Source organism: Colobus angolensis, unplaced genomic scaffold (assembly GCF_000951035.1).
Source record: "Colobus angolensis palliatus isolate OR3802 unplaced genomic scaffold, Cang.pa_1.0 Scaffold433, whole genome shotgun sequence".
In the NCBI taxonomy this organism is placed as follows: Eukaryota; Metazoa; Chordata; class Mammalia; order Primates; family Cercopithecidae; genus Colobus; species Colobus angolensis.
Window position 1 is genome coordinate 151,681 of NW_012117744.1, and position 18,991 is coordinate 170,671.

The following is an 18,991-nucleotide window of genomic DNA, read 5'->3' on the forward strand; positions in this document are numbered from 1 at the left end:
CATGGATCAGTTTCTTGGAAGACAGTTTCTCCATGGACTGGGAGTGGCGGATGGTTACGGGATGAAACTGTTCCACCTCAGATCATCAGGCATTAGTTAGATTCTCATAAACAGCGTGGACCCTAAATCCGTCGCATGCACAGTTCACAATAAGGTTCATGCCCCTATGAGAATCTAATGTCCCCACTGATCTAACAGGTGAATCTCAGGGAGCAACGCTTGCTCACCCACCACTCACCTCCTGCTGTGTGGCTTGGTTCCTACCCATCTGTGGCCCTGGGGTTGGGAATCTCTAAATTATATGATTTAATACTTTAAAACTGAGATTTGTTTTGTGACCCAGTATGTGGTCTATCCTGGAGAATGCTCCATGTGACTTGAAAAAAATATGTATTCTCTATAGTTGGATGCAATGTTCTATAGAAGTCAGCTAGATCTATTTTGTTTATAGCACAGTTAAAGTTTTCTCTATCATTGTTGATCTCCTGCTTAGTTGTTATATCTAATATTGAAGGTGGAGTACTGATGTCTTCAACTGTTATTCAATTTTTGTTGAATTCTTCCTTCATTTCTGTCAGCTTTTGCTTCATGTATTTCAGGGCTCTATTGTTAGTTGCATATGTGTTTATAATTCTTATATCTTCCTGATAGATTGACTCTGGTATCACTACAAAATTTACTTTACAGCAAATAACATTTATTTATTTATTTACTTTTTTTGAGGTGAAGTCTCAAAATTTAGAACTACCTGTATGAGAAAACATGCTTTTCCATGTTTCTTGCTTGTTCACTTTTTTTTTTTTTGGTCACGAAATCTTGCTCTGTTGCCCAGGCTGGAGTGCAGTGGCATGATCTCGGCTCACTGCAACCTCTGCCTCCCGGGGTGAAGCATTTCTTCTGCCTCAGCCTCCTGAGTAGCTGGGACTACAGGCATGCACCATCATGCCCAGTTAATTTCTGTATTTTTAGTAGAGGCAGGGTTTCACCATGTTGGCCAGGCTGGCCTTGAACTCCTGACCTCAAGAGATCCACCCACCTCGGCCTCCCAAAGTGCTGGAATTACAGGCATAAGCCACTGTGCCCAGCCTCTAATAACATTTTTAAAAGCCTATTTTGCCTCATATTGCCATACCCACTTCATGTCTGTTTTAGTCCTTGTCTGCATAGTCTGTCATTTACATCCTTTTACTTTTATCATAAGGCTAAAGTGTGTCTCCTGCAGACGGAGCTTGTTTTTCATATCCAGTCTGACAATCTGTGCCCTTTGATTAGATCAGTTCACATTAGATGCTATTATTGGTATAGCTGGATTTACATCTGCCATTTTGCCTTTTAGTCTCATGTCTTATTTCTCTAGTCTTCCTTCAACTGCTTTCTTTTATATTAAGTAAATATTTCCAGTTTAAGATTTTAATTATTTTAATGATTTTCTTCACTACACTTTGGACTTATTTTCTAAGTGGTTGCTATAGGCTTATCTTATATATCTTATTATAATTTACTTCAACTTACCAGTGCGATATTTTGCTATATATAGTTCTATTACCTCTTCTCCCATTTTATACTATTATTAATATACATGTTACATCTACATGTTACAAACCAATAATGCATTTTTATAATTATTATTGTAATAATTGTATGTCTTCTGAGGAAGCTCAAAAAAAGGCTGAGCAATTATGCATGTGTGTGTTTATTTTTTAATTCTTTTTTTTGAGACGGAGTCTAGCTCTGTCACCCAGGCTGGAGTGCAGTGACGCGATCTTGGCTCACTGCGACCTCCGCCTCCCGGGTTCAAGTGATTCCCGTGCCTCAGCCTCCAGAGTAGCTGGGACTATAGGCAGCCACCACCACTCCCGGCTGACGTTTTGTATTTTAGTAGAGATGGGGTTTCACCATGTTGGCCAGGCTGATCTCAAAACTCCTGACCTTGTGATCCACCCGCCTCAGCCTCCCAAAGTGCTGGGATTACAGGCCTGAGCCACCATGCCTGGCCGCAAGTATGCATTTATAGTTTAATCAATCTTTGATTTATTATTTGTTTCTCGACATTTCTTCCTATAGATTTAAGTTCTCATCTGGGGTTCTTTATTTCAGTGCAGCTTGCTTCTCATCTGCTTCTTACTATCAAACATATTACATTTCTCTATGTTACAGGCCTAACACTAAAATTATATATATATATAGTTTTTGCAGTTGCTTTTAAATAAGAAAAAAGATGCAGCTATGTGTCTTTTATAATTACTTACATAATTATCTTTACTGGCAATCTTTGCTTTTTTGAATTACTGTTAGGTGTCACTTGCTTTCAGCCTGAAGAGCTTCCTCTAGTATTTATTTTAAGGTGGGATGGCTAACAACAGATTCTGTTTTTCTTTTTCTGAGAATGTTTCTACTTGATCTTCATTTTTGTAGATCAGTCTGTTTCTCCTTTTAATTCTGCCAATTTTTGTTTCATATACTTTGGTGGTCTGTTATTAAGTGCAAAAATGTTTATGATTGCTACGTATTTTGGTGTATTAAACTTTTTAATTAATATATAATGCCTGCTTTATCTCTTGTAACTTTTTTAAAGTCTATTTTATCTTCTGTTAATACAACCAACTAGCTCATTTTGATTACTATTTGCATGAAATATCTTTTTCCATCCTTTCACTTGTTATTTGTGTCTTTGGACCTAACATGAGTCTCTTATAGGTAGCATATAGTTGGGTCTTGTTTTTTGTGCTCTTGTTGCCCAGGCTGGAGTGCAATAGCACAATCTCGGCTCACCGTAACTTCCACCTCCCGGGTTCAAGCAATTCTCCTGCCTCAGTCTCCCTAGTAGCTGGGGTTACAGGCAACTGCCACCATGCCTGGCTAATTTTTGTATTTTTAGTAGTGATGGGTTTTCACCATGTTGGCCTGGCTGGTCTTAAACTCTTGACCTCAGGTGATCTATCTGCCTCAGCCTCCCAAAGGGCTGGGATTACAGGCATGAGCCACCGCACCCAGCAGGGTCTCGTTCTTTTTTTAAAAAAATCCATTCTTCTAATCTCTATCTCTTGATTAGAAAGTTTAATCCAATATTTAAAGTAATTATTGATGAGGAGGGATCTACTTCTGTCATTTTGCTATTTGTTTTATAAATATCTTATAGCGTTTTTGTCCCTTATTTCCTGCATTAGAATCTTCTTTGGTGTTCAGTTGATTTTTTTATAGTGAAATATTTTAATTACTTTCTCATTTTTCTCTTGTGTATAATTCTATAACTATATTCTTTGTGGTTACCTTGCAGATTACACTTAACATTTTAAGGTTATAACACTCTAATTTGATTTATGTCAGCTTAACTTTAATCCATACAAAAACTGTACTCTGTTACAGTTCCATCCTCACTCAGTTACTGATGTCTCAAAATTACATCTTTATACATTGTGTGTCTAAAAATAAAAACTAATAATTATTTTTAATGCATTAGTCTCTTAAATTATATAGAAAATATGTGAAGTTACAAACCGTTACAATAATACTAACCTTTAGACTAATAATCATCTCCCTTTAAATGTATTAGTCTCTTCAATAATGTACAAAACAAAAAGTGGCATTACAAACCATTGTTATAACAATACCAGCTTTTACAGTACCAGCTTCTGCCCATGTATTTACCTTTACTTAGATTTTTTTTCTTCAGGCAATTTCAAGTCAGTGCCTAGGGTACTTTCATTTCAACCTGCAGGACTCTCTTCAGCATTTCCTATATGGCAGGTCTAGTAGTATAACAAACTCCCTCCTTCAGCTTTTGTTTATCTGGAAAGGTCCTGATTTTTCTCTCTAGAGATTTTGGTTGACAGTTTTTCCCTTTTATCACTTTGAATATATTGGCTCACTGCCTTCTGGCTTCCAAAGTTTGTGTTAAGAAATAAATGGTGCTGGGAAAATTGGCTAGCCATAAGTAGAAAGCTGAAACTGGATCCTTTCCTTACTCCTTATACGAAGATTAATTCAAGATGGATTAGAGACTTAAATGTTAGACCTAATACCATAAAAACCCTAGAAGAAAATCTAGGTAGTACCATTCAGGACATAGGCATGGGCAAGGACTTCATGTCTAAAACACCAAAAGCAACGGCAGCAAAAGCCAAAATTGACAAATGGGATCTCATTAAACTAAAGAGCTTCTGCACAGCAAAAGAAACTACCATCAGAGTGAACAGGCAACCTACAGAATGGGAGAAAATTTTTGCAATCTACTCATCTGACAAAGGGCTAATATCCAGAATCTACAAAGAACTCAAACAAATATACAAGAAAAAAACAAACAACCCCATCAAAAAGTGGGGAAAGGATATGAACAGACATTTCTCAAAAGAAGACATTCATACAGCCAACAGACACATGAAAAAATGCTCATCATCACTCGCCATCAGAGAAATGCAAATCAAAACCACAATGAGATACCATCTCACACCAGTTAGAATGGCCATCATTAAAAAATCAGGAAACAACAAGTGTTGGAGAGGATGTGGAGAAATAGGAACACTTTTACACTGTTGGTGGGATTGTAAACTAGTTCAACCATTATGGAAAACAGTATGGCGATTCCTCAAGGATCTAGAACTAGATGTACCATATGACCCAGCCATCCCACTACTGGGTATATACCCAAAGGATTATAAATTATTCTACTACAAAGACACATGCACACGTATGTTTATTGCGGCACTATTCACAATAGCAAAGACTTGGAATCAACCCAAATGTCCATCTGTGACAGACTGGATTAAGAAAATGTGGCACATATACACCATGGAATACTATGCAGCCATAAAAAAGGATGAGTTTGCGTCCTTTGTAGGGACATGGATGCAGCTGGAAACCATCATTCTCAGCAAACTATCACAAGAAGAGAAAACCAAACACCGCATGTTCTCACTCATAGGTGGGAACTGAACAATGAGATCACTTGGACTCGGGAAGGGGAACATCACACACTGGGCTTATCATGGGGAGGGGGGAGGGGGGAGGGATTGCATTGGGGAGTTATACCTGATATAAATGATGAATTGATGGGTGCTGACGAGTTGATGGGTGCAGCACACCAACATTGCACAAGTATACATATGTAACAAACCTGCACGTTATGCACATGTACCCTAGAACTTAAAGTATAATAAAAAAAAAAAAAAAAGAAATCTGCTGATCATTTTATTGAAGATCCTTTACGTGTGATGAATTGTTTTTCTCTTGCTCTTTTAAGATGATTTACAGTTTGACTGAAAGTCTTAGTGTTGTCTCTTTGAGTTTATTTTACTTGACATTCATTGAGTCTCTTGAATGTTTCTGTTCATGTTTTTCATCAAATTTGAGATGTTTTCAGCCATTATTTCTTCAAATAACTTCTCTGCCCCTTTCTCTCTCTCTTCTTCTGGGACTTCCATAAAGTGTACATTGATCCCTTTGGTGGTGTCCCATAGGTCCTTTAGGATGTTCACTTTTCTTCAATCTTTTTTCTTTCTCTTACTCTGACTTGATAATTTCAATTGTCCCATCCTCAAGTTTACTGATTCTTTTGCCTGCTCAAATTTATATTCTTCTAGTGATTTTTTATATTTTTCAGCACCAGAATTTTTTTTTAAGGTTTTCTATTTCTTCATTGATAGTTCCATTTTGTTCATACATCATTTTCTTGACTTTCTTCATGTCTTCCATTAAAGATACTTCCTAGGCTGGGCATGGTGGCTCACACCTGTAATCCCAGCACTTTGGGAGGCCAAAGCAGGTGGATCACGAGGTCAGGAGTTTTGAGACCAGCCTGGCCAACATGATGAAACCCCATCTCTACAAAAAATACAAAAAAATTAGCTGGGCATGGTGGCACGTGCCTGTAGTCCCAGCTACTCAGGAGGCTGAGGCGGGAGAATTGCTTGAACCCGGGAGGCGAGGTCACGCCACTGTACTCCAGTCTGGGAACAGAGTGAGAGTCTGTCTCAAAAATGAATAAATAAATAAAGATACTTCCTCTAAATATCTTTAACACCATTATTTTAACATTTTTGTTTAATAGGTATGCCATATAGTCTTTCTCAGTGATAGTTGCTGTTGGGTTATTTTTTCCCTTTGAATAGGCCATACTTTCCTGTTTGTATGCCTCGTGATTTTTGTTGAAAACTGGACATTTGAATTTTATGATGTGGTAAACTGTGGAAATTAGGTTCTCTCCCCTCTTCAAGGTTGGTTGTTTTTTATTTTTGTCTTGTTTTGGCTTTTATGGTTTTAAGCTGTCTCTGTGGCAAGCATTAGACTGAGGTGTAAACTTAACATATTCTCAGGTCTCTTCTGAACCTGCACCCTTCTCTGACTATGCACAGTGACTTTCTAATTCCCCCTCATATGTGCAATTGTTTTTGAATGCCCTAGTCTTTAATGCCTGGCTCTCAAAAGGGTAAAAAAAGAAAAACGAAGGGAGTGAGGGGAAGACACCAACCCTTTAACTTCCTTGGAAGTTGCTTTAGCTAAAGGGGAAGGGACTTGCAACTGTCTGTGGGGTAGATGTCACAAAGGCTGTTCACCTGTGTTTGCATGTCCTTGATCTAAGCAGCAATCAGTGATCAGACATTAATCCTCATATTTGAATTTTGGATATTGCCCACCTTGGCTTCCACAAGTCAAGTCACATGCAAGCTGCTCCTGTAGCTTGTGCACTACTTGCCATGGGGTTGTGGATGGAAGATGGGTAACTGCCACCAAGCCAAGAGCTGAAATTGACCAAAATTAATCACAGTTTGTAATCCAAGCCTTACAACTACAAGTTGCAAGCCTTCAAAAGACTCCAGAGTTCCAAAATAGTTACATCAAATTTTGCCAATCCCACTGTAGTGTAGGTAGTGAGACAGATTTCTGGTGCTTCCTACTCTGTCATCTTCCCAGAATCAGCCCCCTTTACCTTCATGCTTGAAAGATAATATTGCTACATAGAAGATTCTTGATTGAGCTTTCCCTTCAGCACCTTGAATATGCCATCCACTGCCTTTTCGCCTCCATTTTTTCTAATGAGAAAGTCAGCTGTCGCCCTTGGAACTAGTCATTTTTCTCTCACTACTTTCAAATTTTTGTCTTTGGTTTTCAGCATTTTTTACTATTATGTCTGGGAGTGGATCTCTTTGCATTATTCTGCTTGATGTTTATTGAGCTTCTTGAACGTGTGCTTTATCAAACTTGAGAAATTTCTAGTCATTTTTTCTTCAAATATTTTTTCTGCTCTCCCTCTGCCCCTCTTCTTCTGGTACTCTCATTAAGCATATTTGGTGTGTTTAATGGAGTCCCATATTTCTCTGGGGCTCTGTTCATTTTCCTTCATTCTTTTTTTTTTCCTGTTTTTCAGATAGCATGATCTCTACACCTCAGGTTTACTGATTTTTCTTCTGCCAGCTTGAACTACTGTTGAGCTTTTTTCTTTTCTTTTTTTTTGTAGAGACTGAGTCTTGCTGTCTCCCCCAGGCTGCAGTGCAGTGGTGCGATCTTGGCTCACTATAACCTCCACCTCCTGGGTTCAAGCAATTATCCTGCCTCAGCCACCTGAGTAGCTGGGACTACAGGGGCACCACACTACACCTGGCTAATTTCTTTCATATTTTAGAAGAGACAGGGTTTCACCACGTCTGGTCTCGAACTCCTGAGCTCAGGCAATCTGCTCACCTCGGCTTCCCAAAGTGCTAAGATTACAGGCATGAGCCACCATGTCTGGCTAATTTTTTTTTTTTTTTTTTTTTTGTAGAGATACGGTTTTACCATGTTGCCCAGGCTGGTATTAAACTTCTGAGTTAAAGCAATCTGCTCATCTCAGCCTCCCAAAATGCTGGGATTTCAGGCATGTGCTACTGTGCCTGGCCCTGTTTGCTCCTTTATTTCATTACTTGGCTGTACTAATTAAGTTTATGTCTTCTTCAGTGTGAAGTCTCTGATTTCATTCCTTAAAAAGGGCAGCCTTAGGTATACAGTCACCAGGGATAACAGTAGTTTCAACAGGTCTATCTTTGACTGCTTATTTTGCTAACTGCGTTTGTTGGTTTCACACTCAGCTGTTAGTCTCCAATTTCCAGTTGATTTCTCTATTGTTTTTGACAATGCCCCAAGGCATGAATGGCTCCAGTGTGGTCCTATTAAATTTGGCCCCTTTGCAGGGGTTATCTGATCTGACCCCAAGAGAGCCCTTTTTTTTTTTTTTTTTTTTTTTTTTTTGAGATGAAGTTTTGCTCTTGTTGCCCCGGCTGGAGTGCAATGGTGCGATCTGGGCTCACTGCAACCTCTGCACCCTGGGTACAAGCGATTCTCCTGCCTCAGCCTCCCAAGTAGCTGGCATTACAGGAATGCGCCACCATCCCTGGCTAATTTTGTGTTCTTAGTGGAGACAGGGTTTTTCCATGTTGGTCAGACTGGTCTCGAACTCCTGACCTCAGGTGATCCACCCGCCTTGGCTCCCCAAAGTGCTGGGATTACAGGTGTGAGCCACCGTGCCGGCCTCTGACCCAGGAGGGCCCTTCTTAGCTATCTCTTCCTTTGGTCCTTTCCGGTAAATTACTAGCCTACAATTTAGCTGTTGTTGTGGAGCTACTAACTTCCTCTTGTTTACCACTAAATTCTCCATTGTTTTTGAGAGCATCCTTAGGGTTGAACTTTCCCAGTGTTCCAAATTGTCAGTTTGGAAATAGATTTGGAAATAGCTTCAGAGCTCTCTATTCTTTTTCTTAAGACGGAGTCTCGCTTTGTTGCCTAGGCTGGAGTGCAGTGGCACCGTCTGGGCTCACTGCAATCTACGCCTCCCAGGTTCACGCCATTCTCCTGCATCAACCTCCCGAGTAGCTGGGACTACAGGCGCCCGCCACCATGCCCGGCGAATTTTTTGTACTTTTAGTAGAGACGGGGTTTCACCGTGTTAGCTAGGATGGTCTCGATCTGACCTCATGATCCGCCCACCTTGGCCTCCCAAAGTGCTGTGATTACAGGTGTGAGCCACCACCCCCCCGCCAGAGCTCTCTGTTCTTATAACCTGCATCTCCCTTGGGAAAATCTGAGTCATTGCTCTGGAGCTAGGAGTGAGGAAAGTGGCCTGCTTCTCTGGGAGTTACATGCCTGCTTTATGGGCTCAGTTGAGACTATAACCTCTGCTGTTCTTGGCTTACTTCTCCTGGCATGGAAAATTCATCTTGAGTGGTATGGAGAAGGTGATCAAGGCACTGTGTCTTGGCCTACCATACCTATGGTGGAGCCTCCACCTAGAGTGGAAGTCGGTTGTAGGGAGTCCCTGACCTCTTGGCTGGACCCTCCTGGAATTTAGTCTCTGCAACACAAAGCTAGAGGGACATGAAAATACTGGCAACCAGCCCCTCCCTGAAAGATACCATAGCCCTTGACTGGGAGTTAAGGGAGTACGATCTTCTTGACCATATCCAAGAAGACTGAGTGGAGCTTCAGAGTAGAGTTTCTATAGCACCGAGTTGGGATAGGGGGTTTGGTCAGGGAGAAATGGGTTGTAGCCTAAATGCCACAGACTCAATGTCCTTATGGAGATATAGTAAACTTTCCTTATCATTTCTTCATTTGCTATATTCCCTTAGGACAATTGGCAGAGACTTTAAATGATTATTTAAAAAAAATTTTTTCTTGCCAATACACCCTGGAAGTCATTTTTCTATTAAATTATTGTTTGTATTCTACGGTTTTACCAAAAACTGAAACAATGAAGTTTATTTGTATCCCTTAGGATATTTTAAAAATAAAATTTTTATAATCTCAAGACATAAAATACTATGAATTTAAAGAGAACAAATAAAAATTCAATAGATTTTTAATTTAAAAAATATTTATCATTCAGAAAAATCTCAGTAGAATAAAGCTATATCCCAGGTTTAAAAAGACATAGAATTATAAGAGAACATTACCTTGAGCAAATTTTTCTATTACTTGTAAGTATAATAGTATTGCTTATTTGCAAAGCACTGTTGTTGCCCTTCAGTATTTTTCTTTCATTTTTGTGACTGTACTTTAAAACACAAGATTATATAAAATCATAATGCCAAGCAACACCATTTACCATCAGCTGGAAAATCTATTCTTTTTCTTTAAATGCTATTCAGGGTGGACTATCTTTTTAAAATGCTGGAACACAAATGGATTTTAAAATATGTTGTTTACTACCAACTTTCTAAAAGCTATAGGTGGTGGATATGTGTACACATTTTTTTTTTTTTTTTTTTTTTAAGATGGAGTCTCGGCTCTGTGGCCTAGTCTGGAATGCAGTGGCATGATCTTGGCTCACTGCAACCTCCGCCTCCCAGGTTCAAGTGATTTTCCTGCCTTAGCTTCCTGAGCAGCTGGGACTAAAGGCGCACACCACCACACCCATCTAATTTTTGTATTTTTAGCAGAGACGGAGTTTCACTGTATTGGCCAGGCTGGTCTCAAACTCCTGACCTCAGGTGATCTGCCCACCTCTGCCTGCCAAAGTGCTGGGATTACAGGTGTGAGACACCGCACCTGGCCACACATGTATTTTTTTTAGCACTAAAAGATGATCAGGCAATACTAATGCAAGCTAAAAAGCCCATATCATGTGAAACTTTCATTTGCCATCACAATTATTGTTATAATTCTAAGAAAGGGATCACATAAATTATTATTATTGTTATTATTATTTTTGAGACGGAGTCTCCCTCTGTCGCCCGGGCTGGAGTGCAGTGGCCGGATCTCAGCTCACTGCAAGCTCCGCCTCCCAGGCTTACGCCATTCTCTTGCCTCAGACTCCCGAGTAGCTGGGACTACAGGCGCCCGCCACCTCGCCCGGCTAGGTTTTTTTTTGTATTTTTTAGTACAGACGGGTTTTCACCGTGTTAGCCAGGATGGTCTCGAACTCCTGACCTCGTGATCCGCCCGTCTCGGCCTCCCAAAGTGCTGGGATTACAGGCTTGAGCCACCGCGCCCGGCCGGGATCACATAAATTATAACTGAAAGAAAAAAATCCCCTCATGTACTTGGATTTCCAAGTACAAAGTTTTGCTATGTTCTCACTGCAACAACAGAATTATTTTTAGTACACGTAACTCGTATACAATTAGTAAACATTTAAATTAGTTGTTAAAAACTTAAAACTTCAATTGGAATGTGATAATTCAAGCCAAGCTGCAATTCAAGTGACCTTTATATTTGTATTATAAGGCAGTATTAAAAGATTGAGACCGGCTGGGCATGGTGGCTCACGCCTGTATTCCCAACACTTTGGGAGGCCGAGGCAGGCAGATCACCTGAGGTTGGGAGTTCAAGACCAGCTTGGCCAGCATGGAGAAACCCCGTCTCTACTAAAAATACAAAATTAGCTGGGCATGGTGGTGCATGCCTGTAATCCCAGCTACTTGGGAGGCTGAGGCAGGAGAATCCCCTGAACCCGGGAGGCAGAGGTTGCAGTGAGCCCAGGTTGCACCATTGCACTCTAGCCTGGGCAACAAGAACGAGACTCCTTCTCAAAAAAAAAAAAAAAAAAAAATTGAGTCTTTGTCCCTGTTTGTGTCAGACTGTTTCACTATGCCTGAACAGAACCTATTTTTCTTGGCAGACCTTCTTTTCTTGGTAATGTTATAAACAATACGACAGTCAATTCAGAAATAAGTACCTGCACCTCAAACTTCTGTTTAACTACTATGATAAATTATTTAAATGAAAGCAGTTGGCATACATGCTGCTTGCTTAGTTCTCTCCAAATGGGGATTTATGTCTGTTATGAAAAGAAAATAGCTGGAGGTTAAATAATAGTGCTAATATGCTAAGTAATTATGATTTCCATTTTTATAATCTAACCTGGATTCTTCATTCTGGGACACACACATAGGATTTGTCTTTTACGTAGAAGAGTACTTAGATTGAGGGTATATACTTTTCTTTTTCTTTTTTTTTTTTTTTTGAGACGGAGTTTTGCTCTTGTTGCCCAGGCTGGAGTGCAATGGCGCCACCCTCACTCACTGCAACCTCCGCCTCCCAGGTTCAAATGATTCTCCTGCCTCAGCCTCCCAAGTAGCTGGGATTACAGGCATTCGCCACCACACCCAACTAATTTTGTATTTTTAGTAGAGACAGGGTTTCTCCATGTTGGTCAGGCTGGTCTCGAACTCCTGACCTCAGGTGATCCGCTCGCCTCGGCCTCCCAAATTGCTGGGATTACAGGCGTGAACAACCATGCCCAGCCAAAGGTATGTACTTTTCAAAATATTTAGGAATAAATCTAAATATTCCTGAGTACTTCCAGGAATTGCTAGAAAGACAGCATATAAAACCAAACTACAAATACTTTGTAGCCTCTAAAAACAGTTATGAGTTCCATGAATAATCGGTAAAATTCTGATTGATCAGCATTAGTTCTAAATGATGTTATCAGACTATGTAACTTCAAGTAATTTTTTTTTTTTTTTGAGATGGGGTCTCACTCTATTGCCCAGGCTGGAGCACAGTGGTGCCGTCTCAGCTCACTACAACATCCACCTCCCAGGTTCAAGCAACTCTCCTGCCTCAGCCTCCCAAGTAGCTGGGACTACAGGCGCTCGCCACCATGCCCTGCTAGTTTTTGTATTTTTAGTAGAGATAGGGTTTTACCATATTGGCCAGGCTGTTCTCAAACTCCTGACCTTGTGATCCATCTGCCTCGGCCTCCCAAAGTGCTGGGATTACAGGCGTGAGCCATGGTGGCCAGCCCAACTTCAAGTAATCTTCTAATCATTATTTCTATTTTTGAGATACTGGTTCATAAAACATCAAATATCCATGAATCGCAGTGCTATCCACTGGCAGCATGGCAGTGAACTACAATGAAAACCAGTTCTACAAAAGACACTTTGAACGCCATTGTTTCACACCTTTAATACTGTCTTAAAGGGTCTATTACTCTTCAACTATCTTAGTGTACTTTGAAATATAAAAGTAATAATTATCATTGGAATAGTTATTCTAAATCTAAATAGATAACTCCTATATAGTAATATTTGTTTACTCAGAACATATTTTCATTTCCAATATATGTAAAATTTCTCACAAAGTCAGCACAGAACTCACAGTTTGAACAGAAACCTCAGTGTTTAAATCTCCACATTCAGTAAAATAAACACTACATAGTAGGTTGTTCTGAATATAAATCACTCATTTAAGTAAATGGGATATAATTTCTAACTTGTGTTAAAAGTGAAGAAATAATTTTTTATGTGAAGCCTTGCCTCAACTCAGTCAAGTGCAAGATTATCATATGATACAAATCAACCTCTACTAACACAGCACATTTGTCAGAGACTTTGAAGGCAGATACATAACTACAGCTGGGCAACTGGATGTCCTTCAGCTAGAGGGTAATGAAAGATAAAAGCATATCATAGATCAGGACCCAGTTTTAATTACTTCATTGATGACAATGCCTTACTTTATTTATTGAAGAATGTTTCTTCCACTGAAAATACACTTCTAATTTTATAATGCTAGACAGAGGGGAAAAAATAGGAGCCCATTAAAAAAAAAATCCACTCTTACAATCTAAAGTTATTGATCAGATACGCAATGACTCTTTTCTGCTGTGAAGACAATCAAATCTTTTTTTCAAGTACTGACTTGCCAATTTATCTTTGATAACTGATTCAGAAAGATAAATGAACCATGTGACTTTACATATGAGAATATGTACATATGTATATATATTCTGAGAAGTTATGTCCCATGATCTGACCCATACTTCTGATTTAAAATATAACTAAGTTCTCTCAATAAAACAGTACTAATTTTAAGTTTTAAACTGAAGTCACCCTTTTACTACACTGTTCTCATTCTCTTTACTTTTTATTTTTACATTATTTCTATAAATACTAAAAAAAAAAACCCAAATCCCCAATCTTGAAACCAACTTACATTAGAGGTCTGATGTTAGTTTATAACTTTTAAAATATTTTGTTAAAATGTAAAAAACCTGAAGTTACAAACAAAAAAATTTATACTTTTACAGTATATATCGAATTTTTTTAAAAAAATATTCTGAACTGTTTTTATATAAGTAATCAAGTGTTATTTTTTTAAATGAAACTCCTTTATAGGCTAGAAGAGGATATGTGGTATGGCCCCATTAAAAATCAATATGCATTTCATTTTCTTATGCTGGTACTTCAACTATTTCAAAGTAGTCATTTGGTAGAATCACATAACCTCTTTCTGATATGTCGTCTTTCTCTTTCTGGAAGTGAACAACCTCCTTTAATTTTTCAAGCTGCCGTTCTTGCCTTCTGCATCGCTGCTGTGCGGTCTTGAGCTTCTTTCTGAGTTTTTCAACTTGCTGTTCTAGCTGATGAATCCTTTTCCGCTGGTGCATTGTATCTTCCACAGTATAGTTGTGGTCACAGAAAACTGAGAGATTAACAGGGGTCTGAAGAGGCGGCATTAGTAATCCAATAGCAGCATCAACCTGGGAAACAGGAGGCGGTAAAGGAGGTGGGGGAAGCTGTTCCTGTGGCTCCAGAAGATCTTCTTTCTAAAACAAAAATACAAAGTATGTTTGAATTTAGTAACTAAAAAGAACAGTTTAAAACAATTTGTGGGCTGACCAGGGGTAGTGGCTCACACCTGTAATCCTAGCACTTTGGGAGGAAGAGGTGGGCGGATCACCTGAGGTCAGGAGTTTGAGATCAGCCTGGCCAAACATGGCGAAACCCCATCTCTACTAAAACTACAAAAATTAGCCGGGTGTGGTAGTGTATGCCTATAATCCCAGCTACTCGGGATGCTGAGGCAAGAGAATTGTTTGAAACCAGGAGGCGGAGGTTGCAGTGAGCCAAGATCATGTCACTGCACTCCAGCCTGGGCGACAGAGAGACTCTGTCTCCCATAAATAAATAAATAAATAAATATTCTGTGGAATTTAAGAAATATTAGACTTTTTTGGTGAATCAGTGGTATAGAAACATTCCAAAATGAGAAAATAGTTTTAGTTTGAATAAACTTTTCTACCTGCAGTAAAGGGACGGTGCAAGAAAGAGACAAAATGAATAATCAGATCCAATTAAATACTAAGCACTGAGAAGAAAAAAATGCTTTGAAACTAAACTGTCGCTGATAAAGAAAACCCAAAACTTATCAATATATAACTGGCAGTACAGAGTGATTTTTAAGTAAGTTACAAGGGCTGGACTAAGTTTCTTAGTGTGAGGATATTTATCTTAAATAAACCGCATTTTGTGTTTTCAGAAGTGTATCGCTGTTAACTACACAAAGTTCCAGGCACATTTATTCTCTTAACGCTAACTGAATTTTCCACATTTTAATCAATGAACATATCAATTTGATAAACAGAAAGCAACCCAATATTTTAAAACGCATATTACCTTGTCATGTGGCTCAGTACAAAGAAATATTGTGGGCACAGCATTCTCTTTCAGTAACTTGTTGTTGCACTCTCTCTTAAAGCAGTCTGGAGTAAAGTGCTCTGAACAAATACTGCTATACTTGGTGGGTTTAAAGTTTTTTCTTCTGACGGCTGCCTCCCATTCTTTACAAAGACTGGGTCGAGTAAGAGGAAACCTAAGAAGAAGGCATAATTCAATTATCTGTGCTGATTTTTTTTAAATAAAGGCACCCGAACTTTCCAACTTAGGAAAGATCTTACACTGGTATTAAAGATGTTACAATGGTATTATCATACTGGATTAAAGATTGGCTCTAGTTATCTATCTCATTTATTAATTTAAAAAAGTTTTTTTGAGACGCAGTCTTGCTCTGTTGTTAGGCTGGAGTGCAGTGGCGGAATCTCAGCTCACTGCGCCTCCACCTCCTGGGTTGAAGTGATTCTCCTGCCTCAGCCTCCCAAGTAGCTGGGACTACAGACGCCTGCCACGACATATGCCACCATGCCCAGCTAAGTTTTGTACTTTTAGTAGAGACAGGCTTTCACCATGTTGGCCAGGATGGATTCGATCTCTTGACCTCGTGATCCGCCCACCTTGGCCTCCCAAAGTGCTAGAATTACAGGCGTGAGCCACTGCGCCGGGCCCTCATTTATTAATATTTAACTTTTTATAGTGAGTTCACCAACAGATTCAAGTAAAATACATACTATAGAATAAATGTGCCCGTGGCTCATGTCTGTAATCCCAGCACTTGGGAGGCCAAGGTCCGAGGGACTGCTTAAGTCCAGGAGTTCGAGACTAGTCTGGGCAACACGGCAAAATCCTGTCTCTACAAAAAATACAAAAATTAGCTGGGTATAGTGGTATGTGCCCAGGTACTTGGGAGGCTGAGGCTGAGGTGGGAGGATTGCTCGAGCCTGGGAGGTCAAGGCTGCAGTGAGCTGAGATGGTTCTACTGCACTCCAGCCTGGGTGACAGAGCCATACCCTGTCTCAAAAAGAAAAAAACTGTATTCATATTTTTTACCAGTAATTTTCTGTGTGCTGCACAGAAAGACAAAGACTGCACATTTGTATCTATGTACTGGGAAAGAGGGGCTTCTAGTTCTCTTAGCATCAGTCTGACAAATATGAATAGGCTAAATTTGAATTAAAGGCAGATAATAACAAAAGAAAAGTATTTATTTTCTAATCAACTGGGATGTCCATTTAGGCCCAGGTAAATGGGGATAGTGAGAGTTTACATTCATTGTGGTTTTACTCTTCCAAATTAAGGATTTGGTAAACTGGGGGGATTAGAAAAAAAAACAAAGGAAGGGGGTTTCGAATTTACGTTTCACAGTTTTCTCTTCCATGTACAATATGCTAGAGCCTGACTCTGCTGTAAGAGATCTTTATGACAGTCCCTTTTCTTTGTACAACATAGCACTCTCTGCTGCCACTATGCAGACGGTGGAATAAGTGATACTCCTAGAAAATCTCAGCTGGGGCTGGGCGTGGCCTGTAATCACAACTGTAATTCCAGCACTTTGGGAGGCTGAAGAGGGCGCATCAGGAGGTCAAAATATCGAGACCATCCTGGCCAACATGGTGAAACCCCGTCTCTATGAAAAATACAAAAATTAGCTGGGCGTGGTGGTGCGTGCCTGTAGTCCCAGCTACTCAGGAGGCTGAGGCAGGGGAATCGCTTGAACCCGGGAGGCAGAGGTTGCAGTGAGTCGAGATCGTGCCACTGCACTCCAGCCTGGTGACAGAGCAAGACTCCATCTCAAAAAAAGAAGAAGAAAATCTCAGCTGGAAACGGCCTCTATACGTATAAACTCGGGTGGCATTTGCTGGTAAAATTCAGTACCTATGGCCTCCTGGCTCTGTAAGCATAAACTATGGTAGCATTTGCTGCTAAAATTCAGTACCTAGGGCCTCCTGGCACAAGGACCACAAATTTACAGCTATTTGTGAGATTCTGTTAAAATCTTTCCCATTTACTCTCCCTAAACCTGCTCTTTTAGATAAGGGATAAGATGCAGATTAGCTCTTCTTTTGATTCAATCCGTATGTGTTTAACACCTAGCAGAAACAGTTATTTCTCTTTCTTTTTTTTTTGACATGGAGTCTCGCTCTGTTACCCAAGCTGGAGTGCAGGGCAAGATCTCAGCTCACTGCAACCTCCATATCCCAGGTTCAAGCGATTCCCCTACCTCAGCCTCCCAGGTAGCTAGGATTACAGGCGTACACCTGTATCTTGTATTTTTATTTTTATTTTTTATTTTTTATTTTTGGAGACAGAGTCTCGCTGTCACCCAGGCTGGAGTACAGTGGCCGGATCTCAGCTCACTGCAAGCTCCGCCTCCCGGGTTCACGCCATTCTCCTGCCTCAGCCTCCCGAGTAGCTGGGACTACAGGCGCCGGCCACCACGCCCGGCTAGTTTTTGTATATTTTTAAAGTAGAGACAGGATTTCGCCATGTTGGCCAGGCTGGTCTTGAACTCCTGACCTCAGGTGATCCGCCCACCTCGGCCTCCCAAAGTGCTGGGATTACAGGCTTGAGCCACCGCGCCCGGCCTATTTTGTATTTTTAAAGTAGAGACAGGATTTTGCCATGTTGGCCAGGCTGGTCTTGAATCCTGACGTCAGGTGATCTGCCCACCTAGGCCTCCCTAAGTGCTGAGAATTACAGGCATGAGCCACCGTGCCTGGCCAAAAACACAGTTATTTCTGACGTGTGAATACCCTCCTTAAACTTGTTTCCAGTGCCAATGAACCATTTTCCATAATTTTAGATTCCTTCTGCCATGCCATCAGAAATGTGGGTGGGGAGCTGCACATGTAATCCTGTTACCATCACCTGACCTTTTCCTACATTTCGAAAGAACATGTTTACAGAAATTCCAATTAAATCAAGAGACAATATTAGGATATCCTGAACTGAATCCTCTAAGTGTTCTATCCCCTTCGCCAAGGGGTAACATCATTACTCTGGAGACCTATGTTCTACACACATTTATTTCTATAGGGTCCATCTCACATGGTATCAAACACACTTAAAAAATGCATGGACACTCCCCTAGTAAACATAGATGGCTCCACACCAAAAAATAAAAATAAAAAATAAAAAAATTGAAAGGATATTTAACATTTTGCTTTTGTAATTATTTACCTAATTACAAAAGATAATTAGCTAATTACCTATGGCTAATTTGTATAGTTTACCCCTGCATCTGATTTCTTAGCTATCATCTGCGTATAGTCGTCAGGAATTCTTACAAAGAAAACTTAACATAAATGCAATTAAAATTTGTAAACAAATTCAACTGAATATGTTATGTCACATTTTACAAGCGTTTGATTATCATAAGTAATTGCAACTTTGCACTTTTTTCCTATTTTCAAGAGAATATTTTTGATCCTAGCACTCTTTTTTTTTTTCAGACGGAGTCTCGCTCTGCTCCCAGGCTGGAGTGCAGTGGCCTGATCTCAGCTCACTGCAAGCTCCGCCTCCCAGGCTTACGCCATTCTCTTGCCTCAGACTCCCGAGTAGCTGGGACTACAGGCGCCCGCCACCTCGCCCGGCTAGGTTTTTTTTTGTATTTTTTAGTA

General features: G+C 40.0%; 1 protein-coding gene across 2 annotated transcripts in view; it reads right to left on the reverse strand.

Moving 5' to 3' along the window:
* Nucleotides 1–12,863: 12,863 nt before the first annotated feature.
* The window catches only part of THAP1 (THAP domain containing, apoptosis associated protein 1), a 7,402-nt gene continuing 1,274 nt past the window's right edge, over nt 12,864–18,991 (reverse strand). The window contains exons 2-3 of one of the 2 annotated variants that reach the window (XM_011957086.1): nt 15,375–15,570; nt 12,864–14,524 (exon numbers count right to left, since the gene is read on the reverse strand). In XM_011957086.1, the coding sequence (XP_011812476.1) occupies nt 14,150–14,524; nt 15,375–15,570 (571 nt within the window). In that variant the 3' untranslated portion in view covers nt 12,864–14,149. The remainder of the gene's footprint in view (nt 14,525–15,374; nt 15,571–18,991) is intronic. The other variant, XM_011957087.1, reaches the window with a different exon arrangement.